We start from the raw sequence: 15,976 nt of genomic DNA on the forward strand, positions 1-15,976 counted from the left end.
AGAGAAGAAAGGAGAGATCTTAAAGTGAATTTTTGCATCTCTATTTATTTGGGATACACAGTGTATAGAAGTGAGACAAAGCAGCAGGGAGGTTGTGGACTGTATACAGAACAGGTGTTTGCCATCGAGGCAAATTAATGTGGGTAATTCCCCAGAGTCTAAGAAGCTGCTCCCTCACACCCTGGAGGCTAGTGCAGAAATTGCAGGGGGACCTGGCAGAGATATTTCAAATGTCCTTAGCCATAGGTGAGACGCTGGAGGATAGCTAATGTTGTGACTTTGTTTAAGAAAGGCTCCAAGAATAAGCCAGGAAATTACAGGCCGGTGAGCCCGACATCAGTAGTGGGAAGGTTATTGGATGGTATTCTAAAGGTTTGAATTGTAAGTATTTGGATAGACAGGGACTGTTTAGGGATAGTCGGCATAGTTTTTTATGTGGTAGGTTGTATTGAGGCCATCTCAGTTTTTTGAGGGAGTTACTAGGAAAGTTGATGAAGGCAAGGCGGTGGATATTGTCTACATGGACTTCAGCAAGGCATTTCACAAGGTCCCACCTGGGAGACTGGTCAAGAAAGTTCAGGTACTTGGCATTCAAGATGAGGTACAAGTTGGATTAGACATTGGCTTTGTGGGATACACCAGAGGTAGCAGATGGTTGCCTCTGACTAGAAGCCTGTGACTGGTGGTGTGCTGCAGGGATTAGTGATGATCCACCATTGTCATCGATATCAACTATCTCAAAGTTAATGTGGTCAACTAGATCAACAAATTTGAAGATGACACCAAGGTTTGGGGTGTAGTGGACAGTGACAAAGATCATCATGGCTTGCAGTGGGATCCAGACCAGCTAGAAAAAGGGGTTGAAAAATGGAATCTAATGCAGACAAGTATGAGGCATTACGCTTTGGGAGGACAAACCAGGTTAGGGCTTACAGTGCGCAGTAGCGCTCTGAGATGTGTAGTAGAACAAAGGGATCTTGGAATACTGGTCCACAATTCCTTGAAAGTGGAATCACAGGTAACCAAGAGTCAAAATGAAAGCTTTTGGCACCTTGGCCTCCATAATTCAAATTATTAAGTACAGGATGTTAAGAGTTGTACAAGGCATTGGTGACACCCAAGCTGGAGTATTGTGTGCAGTTTTGGTCACCCACCTCTAAGATTAAAAGAGCAGAAGAGAAAATTTACAAGGATACTGCAGGGAGTGGAGTTGCAGAGTGAAAAGGAAAGAATGAATAGGTCAGGACTTTATTCCTTGGAACATGGAAGAATGAGGGGTGATTTGATAGAGATATACAAGTGGTATAGATAGGGCAAATGCAAGCAGGCTTTTTCTACAGAGGTTGGGCGAGACTAGAATTAGAGGTCATGGGTTACAGATGAAAAGTGAAATGTTCAAGGTGAACTGCTCCAGAGGGTAGTGAGAGTGTGGAAACGAGCTGCCAGCAGAAGTGGTGGATGAGGGCTCTACTTCAATATTTTTGAGAAACTTACATAAGTACATGGATAGGAGGGGCACGGAGGCCTAGTGTCCAGATGCCCGTTCCTCTGTTGTCATATTTTATGACCTCTCTGATTCTACCTTATTCTCTTGCATAGATTATTTCACTCCATCTGGTAACCACGATGTCAAGGAACAGCCACAATTTCTATCATTTTGAATTTAAAATTAGTTGGAAAAGGGAAGGAATCAACAATTCATACGGCATCAAGAGGTGCCATGAGCCAGCTGTGTTATCCAGTGAGCTAGTCCAGTCCCATCTGACCGCATTTGGGCCACTGCCCTCCTAGCCATAACTATGAAAATTTAGCAGATTTCCTGTTGGATTAATCTAAAGCAGCAGTAAACACTGCAATATGAATAAAACTATCAGTTAGTGAAGAGAGAAATCATCCAATTCATCTTGAGGTAGCTGCATGCATATGTGCCCTTTACTCCAAAGCAGGCTAGAAATTTAAGTGTTACTGTCCTGCCAAGATGACAAGTATGTTTTTATTTACAAAAAAAACCTTCCAAAGTTTGTATTTGATGTTATCAGATTTCAGTTCCAATTTAACATTTTGAAGCAAATTTGAAGATAAAAGGTGTAAAGACGACAAAAAAATGAGGATTATGTTTCTTACACTGCTCAAATCCACAAGGTGCCGTGGTTAAAATTATAAAATCAAGAGTTCATGCTGAGCAGGGTTAATCAATGTAAATATCACAGTTTTCTAAAGAGAGAAAAAATCCCAGACCTCAAAAATATCCAACCATTTATAATGATAATAAAAGTTCACAACTCTGACAACAGTTAGACAGAAATAATTGGGCCAAGGCTTCACATCAGATGTTTGTTAATAGGAAAGAATTGTCATTTATATAGCACCTTATATTGCCAGTCAGTCAGGCTTTGATTATTGAAATATAGAGAACTGCAACAGCCAATCATTCACAACAAAGGTCCAACAGAACCAAAAGGAGATGATTGGGGCTAGACACTGCTGAGATTAAAGCTTCCCCCAGAAAATCCTCCAATGTTTCAAGTAACACATTAGGAAGGCAGACAGATGCAAGCAACACTGAAATACGCCCTGACCCAAGTGTCAACCATGTGGCTGGAGCGGGGCCTCAACCCTCAACCTACTGATTTGGAGACAGGAGGGTTTCCAAGGGTTTAATGCAACCTATTCAGCTCAATAAACAGAATCTATGCAGATACATTTCCTAAAAGCACTAAAAAAAAAAATCGATGATCATCAGTCAGAGTGCTTTACTTGGCCAAAACAGAATATATTTGCATGAAAACTGGCACTTGAAAGAGACTGCTGCAATATTACCATTAATAGTGGATTCTGGTTGATCTGGGCCATCAGATAATCAAGCCTGTGTTTATATGGGACAACTCAAAGAACAAAAACGAGTCAAGAAAATTGCTGGGATTCCCTTAATTTATTTGTGGCACTGTTGCTTAATTGGGGCAGGAGACGGTTAGTCACATACACTTGGGTGGCCATTAGACACTACATTGGCTTAATGCAAACAATTGCGCATATTTGTGCTATCTATCCATTTGGGTCAACAGATGCCGACCCAAAAAGCATTGATTTTTGATAACTTGTTTTTTTTTTAAGTTAATTTTTTTTTTAAAAAAACAGAGACCCTTGCCAAGATGCCACAAAAAGATTTGACTCTAGCTGAAAAAAAATTACCTTACTGGACCAAATTAAAAGCCATCTGCCTAACACCACTCATCATCAGCTGGTAAAGATAACTGACTGCCAAAATCTATAATTGCAAGCTTGATACATCAGCAAGATAAACTGTGAGAAGCATACAAGGGACAACACAGAATATCCAAAAATAAAAGCATGAAGTTGATCCAGATGTTGAAGAGGCCCTCAACCAATGGTTGTGTGTTGAAACAAAAACAAGTCAGAGGAGCTAGCTAAGAAGCTGGGTCATGAAGATTTTAAAGCAACAGATAGTTTGTTGTTTAATGGAAATGTAGGCACATTAGATTCAAGATAGCAGATGGCAAAAACGGTAATGCTGATGCTACAAGTGCAGAAACATGAAAATCTGCAAAATTCCCCAACTTGATTTAAAAATTTTGTACAGATGATATCTACAATGCCAATTTTAAAAAAAGGCTTATTTTTATTTTGCCATACTAGACTGATCCCTTTGCTACAAACACACATTACCAGGTTCAAAGGAAGCAATGGATCACTTAACTGGTGTGTTGTTCAAGTATGTCAGGAACTGAAAAAAGAAATTGATGGTTATTGTGTTAAACCTCGATACTTTAGGGGCTAAAAATGGATAATTTACAATTGAATACTATGCTAATAGGAATGCATGGGTGACTTTGAAATTTTAAAAAATAGCTGGCGAGTTGAAATAAAATGTACAGCGGAAATCAAGCAAAATTGTTGATAATTGTGTAATACACCCCAATGTAGAATGAGAATTGTCAATGCTTCCACTGGAATTTTTGTCTTCCAGTACAATATCCTTGGTGCAGCCAATGAATATGGAAATCAAAAAAATTTAAATACGTTTTATCACAGAAAGTTAAGACATTCTTTAAGCAATTGAAAAAAAATCTGACATCTTCAACAGGCAAAGTAGTGAGTGCAAGGGTTAACCTTTTACAGGCAGTACAGTTCGTCAGTGATAGTTCGAAAGAAGTAAACAGCAAGACAATTCAGAACTGTTTTGCTCACTACAGTTTCAAAAAGCATTCAGGCTTAGATATGCTGGAAACAGCTTGGAATGAAATTGAATCAATTTCACTACTTCAACAAGTTGGGAACTCTGGAGAATTTGAAGGCATCAACATTCATCTTGAATGTTACAACGAAAATGAAGCTTTGGGGGATGCAATTGTTGAAAAGCAGTGCATCAAAGTACAAAGGCAGGGAATATGAAGAAGAGGAAAATGTTAAGGACAACACCACTGAACCTGAGCTGGTGACTACATAGAATGTCATGAAATTTATATTATTAGATTATGACATTACTTCATGCAGGAAAGCTATGAAGGCAGTCCATTAACTGCACTAGGTGTCTGCATGATTTTGTTCATTTATAGTTAAAGGAACACGCCAGCATACACCTGATGAATTCTTCCGTCAGTAACCATTACGAACTAATAGTTTTATCATACTGTAATAATATTGATAGTGTTACAATTTGTTCTGTGTTTCATTTAAACATATTTGTTACCCAATTAGATGGTAGTTTGCCTTTTTTTAAAATATGTATCTTTTGAACTATTTTCAAGAAACTTCAGATAATTGGGGTAGCCACTTAATTGGGCAGAAACGTACCGGGTCCTGATGCATCCCATTAACTGGAATCCACAGTGTATGCTAATACCAGCTTTTCTATTTAAAAAAGGGGTGTGTTAACTAAATCAATTTGATATGATGGATGGCTTATTCAATGGTACATGACACCTAATGGTCCAGAAAAGAAAAAAAATTGTCAGGAATGGTCATGATGAATAGCCACATCAATCTACCCCTCTGCCATCACAGAAGCAAACCAAAAAAAAATGTAGATGGTGGAAGTACGAGCTGGAAACAGAATGCTGTAGTTGTTAAAAAAAAAACACACACACGGGAATCATCTGTAGAATGATAAACATAAAAGTTCCAGGTTAAAGATCGTTTAGGAGCCAGCCCAAAATGCTGGCTGTTTTCCCTTCTCCATTGCGCTGCCCGACTTGCTGAACATGTCCTTTTGCTTCTCGTCCTAACCAAACATCAATATCAAGGTGAAGCAAGGATGCAAATCCATGATTCTTAATTGAGAAAAAAAATTAGCCCTTACCTTTGTGATTTTAAAAACAAGGTGAATATTTGATTGAAAATGGATCTCAAAGCAACAAGGAGAATCAATCCTGCATTAACAATGCAATCAGTATTTAAATTGATTAACTGTGGACCAAATTATCTGGAAACTAAACAGCAACGCTGATTATCAAGGTTCTCAGATAACAGTACTCCGATCGTATAATAGAGCAAATGCAACTGAAAAAAACAGCCTTTAAAAAAATTAAAAATTCTGTTTTCTTTTAATATATAAAACTGGTTGAAAGTTCCTTTCAGGTATAGTATCTGTGTCGCTTCAGATAATACCAATGACTTCATACCTTTCAGAAGTCGATGATGCATTTGACATTAAATGAGTAGAAGCAGTTTAACAAAGGAAGTGAAAGTAAGCTGAAACCATTTTCAGATCTAACACTGCCTTTACGATTACAATTTCATACACTGTCAAAATACTAATGTTCTCCTGATCTTTTAAAAATTGAAATATTGAAAAATTCTAAAGATATTTTTCTCCACATCATCCTCCCCATTCTCATCTTCAACACAAAAGACGAATTGGCAGCACAAAACATCAACTATGCATTGTTTCTCCACTTTCAAGCATTGACAGACAGCATTTCAATGAACTGTTGACTTTAGAAATAAACTCAATTTAACCATCTCACCCCCTTTCTTATTTTTAAAAAAATGAGTTTTCATTTCAGACATTTGCATTGAAAAATCATTCAGTATGACTTCTGAAGCATTTAGTATTTTTGTGGAGTGAATTGATGCATTTCCTGTATCAAAAATTCCATGAAAAAGGAGTGGATCCCATTTATTCTCAAACTTTCACACCTCCCCAAACCCACAATGAAAAACTCAAACATTCACTTGTTTTTGTCTCTGACAGGGTGTGAGTAACAATGTAGGACCCCTGGACTGACTGCTGCTTAAGGGCATGTGCTTCAGACACACAGTAATCTAGGGTGGCAAACTAAGGCTACATTGTACAATACTGCAGATTTATTTTATACAATTTTCAGCAATTGCTTGCTATATTTTTTTAAAAAAGATATCAAGTTCTTTAATTACACAATGATGCTGGGTCTCGGTTGATTCCCAATCCCTTCAAGTTATTCACTTTTTGCCTTTTTCCCATTTTCTTTCTCATCGTCTGTCAAGTCACAGCGTTTCCGCTTGCCGCAGTCAACCTGGCTTTTCACAGGCCGCGGTTTAAAAGTGATGATAATACAAGTCATGTTGTCACATCCAGTTCCATCTCCAGACGTGTCGGGTGCCAAACAGTGATCCAGCAGCTACAAATACAGAAAGTGAAAGAGTACTAGAGGACTTGAAGAAACACCAAAGCTTAATGCAAGGATTTGCTGCAGACAATGGAAAAACAAACTTTAGAAGGCTCCTATGGCTTCCACTGTGAACTTTGCTAATTTAGATTCTCGTTCCTGGCCCATATCTACACATGAACTGCATACCAAGACAGTGAAAATTGCTTTGAGTTATCAAATAACGTAGGTCAATGATAGAAAATGACATGAAGTATAGAATTCCAATTACCCATTCAGATCACTGTATAACAATGCTAGTCAAATTTTGCTTTCTATAGTGTTAGCATAAATAGCACGATTAACATCAGTCCCACTGACTGTATTCTTCACTGCTCTTGTTTTGTCCTAAGGATATTTTCTAGTAGTTCATCACCAAACTTCATCCAAACCTGGAAGATGAATTATTTAAATAAACAAGAGACAGCAGAGGATTGTAGACTCAGCCAACTCCATCAGCGGCACAACCCTCCCCACCATCAAGGACATCTTCAAAAGGCCATGACTCAGGAAGGCAGAAAGACCCTCACCTTTCAGACTTGTCCCCTTCTCTTAATACCATCAGGGAGGAGGGTACAAGGGGCTGAAGATCCAAGTAATTTATGTCTTGGCACTGCAGTGCTTTCACAAAACAAGTTTGCCATCATACAAGTCAGTGATAATAAATCTAATCGATTTCTATGGTACAAATTCCCAAGCCATAGTATATAGACAATATGCAAAGTCAGGCAAATATAGCTGAGTATTTATTGGTGGCAAGCACCGTTGGTGTAGAAGAGGACAGGAAGGAGAGGTTAACAAGCAGGGGGTATCAAATGCACAAAAAAAAAAGATAATAAATGCTGTGATAAAAAGCCTTGTCAACTCACACCATTCATTAACACAAAGGAATTCTATTTCCTTAATATACGATTAGAGTGTAGACCCAACCTAGAGCTATAATTACAAAAGCACACGCTAAGTTAATTTATGAGCTTTTACAAAGGGCTTTGTTCTAAATTTGTTTGAGGTACCAGCATTAAATAACCCTCAACTGTACAGAAATAGTTGTACTGGTAAATATTCTGGGCTATACTGTACACTGCATGTTAATTGGTATCCATAATATATATTACTGAAGTGCACATGATGTCATGATGTCTTAAAGTATTTTAAAGAGTTAAACTTAAAAGTTAAAAGTCTGTCCCAAGCTCATCAGGCCAGTGCTTATGCTGGTTTCCGTGGCATGAAGCGACTGAGTGTACGAGACTCCCCGCCCCGGATAGGACGCCAGTCTATCGCAAGGTTAACCCCCAGCATTTTACCGGTACCCATTTTCAGCTGGGTGGACTGAAGCAGTGTGTAATTAAGTGCCTTGTTCAACACGCTACCTCAGCTGCTCGAACTCACGATCTTCAGATCGCTAGTCCAACGCCTTAACCGCTTAGCCACACGCCACATAAGAGTTAAACTAACCACCTTCAAAAGATGTTCACAAAAATGATTCCTAGATTGAATGGCTTGTCATATGAAGAGCACTTGATGGCTCTGGGCCTGCATTCACTGGAATTCAAAAGAATGATGAGTGACTTAATTGAAACCTATTTTATTCCCAAATCCTTTTTTGATACTATTGATTCCAAACTTTCCTCATATATGGCAGAACAAAACTCCCAGATTAAGTAAAAAATATTTACAAAAGTCCAAGAAAGATGGTGGTTTAGCACTGCCTAACCTAAGGTTTTATTATTGGGCAATTAATGTTCGATATTTAATATTTTGGACACAAGATTGGAATATAATTCCAAGCCCATATTGGGTAAACCTTGAAGGCTACTCTGTACAAGGGTTCTCTTTTGCTTCCATTTTAGGAACTTCATTTCCTTTTGTGCAATCTAAATTGAATAAACAAATGGTTAATCCAATAGTTATAAACATACATTGCAAATATGGTTTCAATTTCGTAAATTTTTTGGTTTGAACAAATTTATATTATCAAGCCCTACTGTATCTAATTTTTTGTTCAACCCTCGGTTACGGACCAAGCCTTTTTGATGTGGAAAACGAAAGGTGCAACATGTTTTCGTGATTTATTTCTGGATAACTGTTTCATGTCTTTTGAACAGTTATCTAAGAAATTTGATTTGCCTAAATCCCATTTTTTTTTAGATATTTACAAATAAGAAATTTTTAAAAATACTATGTTGCCTACCTTTCCGACCTCATACCCCACTGATATTATCGATGGAATTTTAGGTTTAAATCCTCTTCAGAAGGGATTAATAGCATCTATGAAACAATTATGAAATTACAGCCAGCTATATCTGATTAAAAATGAAAATTAAAAATGAATGGGAAAGGGAACTTCAACTTTGCCTACCTATAGAGAAATGGGATAAAACTTCTCAATTAGTCAGTACTTCCTCTATATGTGCTAAACATACATTAATAAAGTAGTGCATAGAGCCCACATGTCTAAAGATAAATTAGCCCATTTTTATTCCCGTATAAACCCTATTTGTGACAGATGTCACTCTGAGGTGGCTTCCTTAACTCCTATGTTTTGGTCCTGTCCTCTTTTGGAAAAATATTGGAAAGATAATTTTGATATTATCTCAACAGTTCTGCGTTTTGATTTACAACCCCATCCAATTACACTCTTTATTCTTTGGAGTGTAGAAGGTTGAAAGGGGACTTGATAGAAGTATTTAAAATTATGAGGGGGATTGATAGAGTTGACATGGATCAGCTTTTTCCATTGAGAGTGGGGGAGATTCAAACAAGAGGACATGAGTTGAGAGTTAAAGGGCAAAAGTTTAGGGGTAACATGAGGGGGAACTTCTTTACTTAGGGAGCAGTGGCTGTGTGGAACGAGCTTCCAGCAGAAGTGGTTGAGGCAGGTTCAATGTTGTCGTTTAAAGTTAAATTGGATAGATATATGGACAGGAAGGGAATGGAGGGTTATGGACTGAGTGCAGGTCAGTGGGACTAGGTGAGAGTAGGAGTTCGCCACGGACTAGAAGGGCCGAGATGGCCTGTTTCCGTGCTGTAATTGTTATATGGTTATATGTTAAATGGTTATTACAGCAATTTTTGGATTGCCAATGGTAGAACATAGATCTTTATCTTCATCAGCCTGTCGGATGACCGCATTTGTTACTTTAATGGCCAGAAGATCTATTTTATTGAACTGGAAGGAGACCAGTCCTCCTACTACATTCCAATGGTTTTCCCAAACTATATTATGTTTAAATTTAGAAAAAATTAGAAGTGCTAATTTTGATCCTTCAGTTAAACTTGAAGAGACTTGGAAACTACTTATTCAACACTTTCATATAATGTAATTTGACCTTTCCAAATCCTTTGTATTAACTTAAAATATATAAATAGAGGAGTGAAGTTGATGACATTGTTGAACCTGTTTGATTTAAAATATTGGTCTAGCCTTGTTTTGTTCCATTTGCTTTTTTTGAGTTTAGTATTTAGTTCTTTTTTTGGGGGGTTTTCTTTGTATTTTTTCTATGATTAATTACATAGTGAGTTTGGAAGTCTATTATACCAGTGTTATCTGAAATTTTTTCTGTATATGTTTATTAACAATAAGATTATTCCATTCTGTTTGTATCAACATTGTTATTTTGTTTATAATCTTGGAAAAGTTAATAAAAAGATTTAAAAAGAAAGAAAAGAAACCTATTGAATGTTGAAAGGCCTTGATAGAGTGGCTGTGGAGAGGATGTTTCCTATGATGGAAGAATCTACGACTAAAGGACACAACCACAGAATAGAGGGATGTCTTTTTAGAACAGAGGTGAGGAGGAATTTCTTTAGCCAGAGAGTGGTGAACGTGTGGAATTCATTGTTACAGGCGGCTGCTTTACACATATTTAATGGCAGAGGTTGATAAGATTCTTGATTATTCAAGACATGAAGGGATGGGGGCTGAGGGGGAAAATGGATCAGCCATAATGAAATGATGGAGCAGACTCAATGGATCAAATGGCTTAATTCTGCACCTATATCTTATTGTCTTGTGCTCTATTACTTATTATATTGATTAGTTTACAGAATGGAGAATTTTTAACATTAAGGCCACTGTTGGTTATGTTCATGCCCAAGTGTCACAGTATAGGCAACATTAGGCAAGCAGAACCATATTTCCAGTAGAACAATTTGGCCATTTTCTCAGTTTATTTCAACATCAGGTGATACAAAACTTGTCCTTTTCAAGGTGTAAATAAATGAGTCTGCAAAAGAGCTAAATACCATGTTTAATTTTAATTTCTTTAAATGTATCGCGCAAAACAGACTACCTTTTTTGTTGCATGTCCAGAGCTTTTCAAAATCAGAATATTCTTTAACTGCAAGAACAGGGAAGAATCTATACATGGAGATGAATGCATTAACCTCTGCAGAAAATCAATTTATGGACATAGATGCTGTCCCTCCTTTACTGATCTTTAAACTATATGACTTGCTGGGTCATTGCAAAGGGCAGTTAATAGTCACTCACATTGTGGGATTGGATTATACAGAGGGTAACAAGGGATTTAATTCTGTAAAACAAAAACTGAATGAAGCAGTTCAATTTTTATAGGAATATGGTAGCTATTTGGTGAAGATTCACAATCCTAATCATTCCATCCAGATTTATTTAATTACTTGAATTTTAATTCCCATTTGTGGTGGGATTGGAACTTGTCTCTCTGGATATCAGTTTGCTAAGTTCACAGTTTACCAATACACCCGTGAAACCAACAAGAAAGTTAAATTTCCAGAAAAAACACGATTGCTTTCCCCATCTGCTGCTGTGGGACCATAGCAATGAAGGATCCGCATTTCACAGTATTTTTTCATTCTGGTTACCCTGTCGCCCCTTCTCTTCTCCTCACCTGCCTATCACTTCCTTCTGGGTCCTCTCCTCCTTCCCTTTCTCCCTATGGTCCACTCTCCTCTCCTATTGGATTCCCACTTCAACCCTTTACCTCTTCCACCTTTCACCTCCCAGCTTCTTTCTTCACATCCCTTCCCCCTCACCTGGACTCACCCACCACCTCCCAAAGTCTTTCTTCACATCCTCTCCCCTCACCTGAACTCACTTATCACCTGCCAGCTTGAACTCCTTCCCCTCTACCCACCTTCTCATTCTGGCTTTGGCTGCTTTCCTTTCCAGTCATGATGAGGGGTCTCGGGCCAAAACATTCCCCTGCCTGCCTGACGGAGTTTCTCCAATTGCTCAAGATTTCCAACATGAGCAAAATCTCTTGTGTCACAGAGTACATGAGCCAGACCGATCCCTATATCTGTAATCCCATGGCCAAATATGCATTCAGTCCACCCCCCCAAAAAAAAGTGGATCACATTACTTTGAGTTGTCTTTCCATTTAACCACTGTGCTGCAGGAGAAGGTGATTTGTGGCAAACTCAATTACTGAATTAGTAACCTCATGTGCCACAAAAAAAACTGAATTAATACCAGGCTTGGAAAGGTACTCTTAATGACAATCATTGTTGAGCAACATTGGGCCGGAGATAAGTATCTTTTAACATGGCACTTATCCTCCACTTAAATCCTCCAGCACAAAATGGCAAATTACCATAAACTCCGATCCACTGGCAATAATTACCCCACACTGCTCACTTCCATCTCCCACCCAAGATCCACAAACCTGATTGTCCGGGTAGACCCACTGGCTCTGCCTGCTCCTGTCCCACTGAACTCATGTCCTCATACCTCAACTCTATTTTATCTCCCTTGATTCGGTTTCTTCCCACCTACACTTCTCATGCTTTTGATCTCCTCAGTAACTTTCAATTCCCTGGCCCTGACCATCTCATTTTCACCATGGATGTCCAGTCCCTATACACTTCCATTCCTCAACAAGGCCTTAAAGCTCTCTGCTTCTTTCTAAATAAAAGAACCAGTTCCCTTCCACCACCATCCTCCTCCATCTGGCAGAAATAACCCTCATCCTCAACACATTCTCCAGACTCAAGGGATAGCCACTGGCACCTGCATGGCCGCAGCTGTACTTGCCTTTTCGTTGGCTATGTAGAACAATCCATGTTCCAAGTCTTGTCTGGTAATTCTCTCCAACTCTTCACTACATTGACAACTGCATTGATGCTGTTTTATGCACCCATGCTGAGCTTGCAAATTTCATGAACTTTGCCTCCAACTTCCACCCTGCCCTTAAATTCACTTGGACCCTCCCCTTTCTCGATCTCTTTGCCTCCATCTCTGGAGACAAAGTGATGATTGACATCTTTTATAAACCTGTCGATTCCCACGGTTATCTTGACTATATCTCTTCCCACCTAGTCTCCTGTAAAAATGCTATTTCCTTTTCTCCATTCCTTCGTCACCTCCAGATCTGTTCTGAGGATGAGGCTTTCTTTTCCAGGACATCAGAGATGTCCTCCTTCAAAGAACAAGGCTTCCCTTCCTCCACCATTGATGCTGCCCTCACCCGCACCTCCTTCATTTCTTAGGACATCCGCACTTCCCCATCTTCTCGCTGCCCTAACAGTGAGAATTCCTCTTTTCCTCACCTCCCACCCCATGAGCCTCCACATCCAGCTCATCATTCTCCACAAGTTCTATCATCTCCAAAAGGATCCTGCCACTAAACACATCTTTACTCCCTCCCCCTCGACACCTCATGGAAATCACTCCCTCCATGATTCCCTCGTCCATTCATCCCTCCCCATTAATCTTCCCCCCATTTATCCATACAAGTGGCCAAAGTTCTACGCCTGCCCATTCACCTCCTCCCTCCCCTCCATTCAGGGCCCCAAACAGTTGTTCCAGGTGCAGAAACACTACACCTGCAAGTTTGCTGGGCTCATCAGTTGTATCCAGTGCTCTGAATGTGGTTTCCTCGACACTGAGATCTGTCATATAATGCAGGAACCACTTCACTGAGTACTTCCATTCCAAAGGAAGAATTTCCCAGTGACCAAACATTTTTATTCCAATTCCCATTCCTGTTCCAACATGCCAGTCCATGACTTCCTCTCTTATCACAAAGAGACTACCCTCAGGGTGGAGAAGAAACACCTTATATTTCATTTGTATAGCTTCCAACCTAATGGCATGGATTTCCATTTTGCCTTCTGGTTTTAAAAAAAACTCCTCTCTCCCCCCTCTTCTTCCATTCCCCACTCTGACCTCCTCCCTCCTCTCACCTGTCTATCACCTCCACCTGGGGCTCCTTCTTCCCTTTCTCCCACGATCCACTCTTCTCTCCTGTTAGATTCCTTCCTCTGCATCCCTTTACCTTTCCCACCCTCCTGGCCTCACCTGAAACCTTTCCCTCTTCCCTCCCCTGACCTTTTTTTATTCTGACGTCTTCCCCCTTCCTTTTCAGTCCTGAAGAAGGGTCTCGTCTTAAACACTGACTGTTTATTCATTTCCATAGATACTGCCTGATCTGCTGCAATCCTCCGGCGTTTTGTGTACATTTCATAAATCCTTCCTGAATAAAGTGTGGGAGATGCGGCCCCTACCTCTTCAGATATGGAAGACAGCATCCTCAAGTCTCCATTCTCATCTCGCTTGTTGATGCGTTCACTGATGAAATCCACAACCTCTTGACTGCTCATTACATTCCTGAAAGGCAAAGCAAATTACTGGAATTGCACAATCCACTTCCAGGTTAGGAATAAAACTATTCAGCTCTTTTAGCACGTCTATCAACTCCCAGAATCTCTCAGATCAAGTCAGTGCTGAAAAGATTAAAATTAGGAACTGGAGATTAACGCTGTTGGAATCAGGCAAGGAACTGGATTTTTTTTTTTGGAAAATTCAAGTTTAAGTATTCCAATCATCAAGTTTGTTAAAACTGATGTAGCAGAAAAGAACAAAAGGTCTCTTTAACTCTTTCTTGTTCCTATCGATTATACCGAGATCAGCAAGCAGATCTACATGTGATTCAACAAGGTCTAAAACCTAGAGGAAAAGGGAAGATAATAATTTAATTATTCAGATTTAACAATGTGTGGAGATTCTCTTCAGACTGTTGTGCTATGCACAACTTTCACACAGCAATATCATCTTTCATATAAAGATATGCAGTGTTTATCACTCCAATGAAAGGTCACAAGCTAAAAATATCAACTCTTTCACAGTCAACAGGTGCCTGATCCCAATTTGCCATGCTTAGTAATGAAACAGAAAATAGTGGCAATACTTCAACTTCCTTTCATGGTTGAAGTAAGCCAAACAGAACATCAGAAACAGAAGCAAAAATGGATCTCTCAGCCCTGCCTCCCTGCTCTGCAGTTCAGGCATTTCCTCCACCTTGCTGCCCAATCAAGACACCTACCGATCTCACTCATGAACATACTTGAAAGCAATGCATCCAGTTCTTAAAGAGGTAGATCTAACAGAAATCTTAAATGGCTGGGCACTTATCCCCTTGTCTAGACCTACGTTTTTAGAACTCACTTTTATTCCTCCTTCGTGAGACAAGTCCACAGTGGGACCCATGGACTTTGCAAGGTGTCAGTCAATGGGGTCAGCAGGATAGTTGTTTAGGAGGTGGTGTGCTTTTTCTGCCATACTGCATTGGACTTGTGGCAATCCCAATATTCTTTCAGTGATTGCAGACATGGAAATCCCAGGAGTCAGCCTTGATGTTATTTATTTTTTAATCCCTCCCAAGGAGATTTTGGTAACATCCTTGAATATTTTCTTCTGCCTATCTGGAATCTATTGCCATAAAGAACTCAGAATAGAATCTGGTGTCAGGCATGCAAACCACATGTCCTGCCCAATGAAGATGACTGAATGTAGCTTAGATCTCACTGCTGGAGATGTTGGCTTGGGAGAAAATGCTGACAGTATTCATTTATTGATCGACTAAGATACAGCGTGAAACAGCAACACCTGATTTATCCTTAGCCTCATGATGGGACAAATTACATAACCAATTACGATACTCACCAGTACAACTTTGGACCATGGGATGAAAGCAGAGCACCTAGAGAAAATCTACACATTCCGCAAAGAGGAACATACAGATGTCTTACAGGTGACATCGAAATTGAACTTCAACCTTCAACTGTAATATTGTCACACTAACCACTACACTATGATAGCACCCCAAACATTGTTCCCTCTAATTTGTCATGACTAGTGTGCACAAAAATCTTGTGCTGTGTGACTTTTGCCCAGCGATAACAACATGTGCACACTGAATAATTTCTTCAATTAAAAACAGTATAAGTAAGCCAGTTCTAAAATCTGCAGACAAATCATTGCAAAATCCACATTTTCAACACCATCCGCATCAAAAACCGGAAAAGGAAGTGTGATTGTGTATGATCATGAAATATACTTAACATGC

The 15,976-nt window shown here is 39.3% G+C and overlaps 1 protein-coding gene across 1 annotated transcript in view; it reads right to left on the minus strand.

Annotated features, from left to right (window-relative positions):
- Positions 1-1,966: 1,966 nt before the first annotated feature.
- The window catches only part of ppm1g (protein phosphatase, Mg2+/Mn2+ dependent, 1G), a 55,753-nt gene continuing 41,743 nt past the window's right edge, over positions 1,967-15,976 (minus strand). The window contains exons 9-10 of the mRNA XM_063056473.1: positions 14,136-14,238; positions 1,967-6,620 (exon numbers count right to left, since the gene is read on the minus strand). Coding sequence (XP_062912543.1) covers positions 6,438-6,620; positions 14,136-14,238 — 286 coding nt within the window. The 3' untranslated portion in view covers positions 1,967-6,437. The remainder of the gene's footprint in view (positions 6,621-14,135; positions 14,239-15,976) is intronic.

This window comes from Mobula hypostoma, chromosome 8 (genome assembly GCF_963921235.1).
Source record: "Mobula hypostoma chromosome 8, sMobHyp1.1, whole genome shotgun sequence".
Taxonomy (NCBI): domain Eukaryota; kingdom Metazoa; phylum Chordata; class Chondrichthyes; order Myliobatiformes; family Myliobatidae; genus Mobula; species Mobula hypostoma.